General features: G+C 43.7%; 1 protein-coding gene across 1 annotated transcript in view; it reads left to right on the top strand.

Annotated features, from left to right (window-relative positions):
* cdk15 (cyclin-dependent kinase 15) overlaps nt 1-1,323 on the top strand; it is a 6,212-nt gene extending 4,889 nt beyond the window's left edge. Inside the window, exons 7-8 of the mRNA XM_030360294.1 lie at nt 320-370; nt 1,078-1,323. Of these exons, the coding sequence (XP_030216154.1) occupies nt 320-370; nt 1,078-1,323 (297 nt within the window). The remainder of the gene's footprint in view (nt 1-319; nt 371-1,077) is intronic.
* Nucleotides 1,324-1,717: the final 394 nt, after the last annotated feature.

Raw genomic sequence — 1,717 nt, forward strand, 5'->3', positions numbered from 1 at the left:
TTAAACATAAAGTTTTCTTTGTAAGCAACTCATCGCTGGTTTCCCTAACGCTCCCGCTAGCTGACCAAAACCATTATTAACTGTTAATTAACTGTTCCTCAACTCTTTCCTTGACTTCCCCACTAACTACTAACTAACTTCATTAACATTAACTTAAGGGTATCTTAGCGTAGCCTCTCCTTCGTGGTTTCCTAGGTGACCAAGACCATCTTTAACTGTTACTTAAGGGTTTAATTAAGTCTCTTAATGTCTCCTAGGTGACCAGGACCATCTTTAACTGTTACTTAAGGGTTTAATTAAGTCTCTTAATGTCTCCTAGGTGACCAAGACCATCTTTAACTGCTACTCAAAGGGTAATTCCGGTGTAAAGGTAGATTGACAAACACAGAGATTGTGACATCCGTCAGCAACACGCAAACTATGTGTTCGCCAATCTACTTATCGAGTTTTAAAAACAAAATGGCGTCGACGGGTGATCTACTGATGGTATTGTGTGTATAAAATGTCCTTTTTAATAAATAATCAGTACACTTACAAAGTTCTTAATGCCTCGTTTTATATGTTAAGACCCTTATTATACTACCAAAGAAGTGTTGGGCTACTTTTTGTATTTTAAGTGGTTTAAAATAGCGATTTCGTTTTTACCATAACCAGTGCCCCCAATGTTCCAAGTTTATAGCGTTTTGGTAGAATCGGCTAAAAACAGCAAACTGAAGAAAGCGTCTATATGCGGTTTTTGTGCTCCAAAACGAACGTTTCAACTCGTTATCATACAAAACATATCCCAAATCCCAAAAATTTTACATCGGAATAACCCTTTAAGGGTTTAATTAAGGGTATCTTAACGGAGCCCCTCCACCCAGTCTCCTAGGTGACCAAGACCATCTTTAACTGACTTAATTAACTGTTACTCAAGGGTATCTTAGCATAGCCTCTCCTTCGTGGTTTCCTAGGTGACCAAGACTATCTTTAACCGTTACTTAAGGGTTTAATTAAGTCTCTTAACGTGTCCTAGGTGACCAGGACCATCTTTAACTGTTACTTAAGGATTTAATTAAGTCTCTTAACGTCTCCTAGGTGACCAAGACTATCTTCGCCATCCTGCTGGCCTTCATCCTGACTTGGACGCCGTACAACGTGATGGTGCTGATCTCCACCTTCTGCCAGTCCTGCGTCCCGGACACCGCCTGGGCCATCGGCTACTGGCTCTGCTACGTCAACTCCACCATCAACCCCGCCTGCTACGCCCTATGCAACGCCACCTTCAAGAAGACCTTCAAGAACCTCCTGCTGTGCCAGTACAAGAACATTGGCACCCGATGAGCAGGAGGCATCGAGGAGGGTGGAGCGCAGAGCCACCGATGGGTGGTGGAGGGGTGGAGATGATGAAAAGGGGGGAATGGTCCTGGTCGAAAGAGGCTATGTATGTGGCCTCTCTGTAAAGTGTTCCACTTATCACTTGTTTCCTTGACTTTGCCCGCAAGGAGACCCAAACCATTGTTAACTGTTAATTGACTTAAGTTGACTGGACTTAAGTTACTCAAGGTTAACTTAATGCAGCCTCTCTGTAAAGTGTTCCACTAATCACTTGTTTCCTAGACTTTGCCCGCGAGTTGAAAGTCACAGATTTCACCACTGGGAGACCTCCACAAGGGGTGGGGGGGGGTGGTCTCTGGTTCACAGAGGAACAACCGCAACATCAACCAGCTCTTCACCG

The sequence above is a fragment of the Gadus morhua genome, chromosome 7 (assembly GCF_902167405.1).
Source record: "Gadus morhua chromosome 7, gadMor3.0, whole genome shotgun sequence".
NCBI lineage: Eukaryota > Metazoa > Chordata > Actinopteri > Gadiformes > Gadidae > Gadus > Gadus morhua.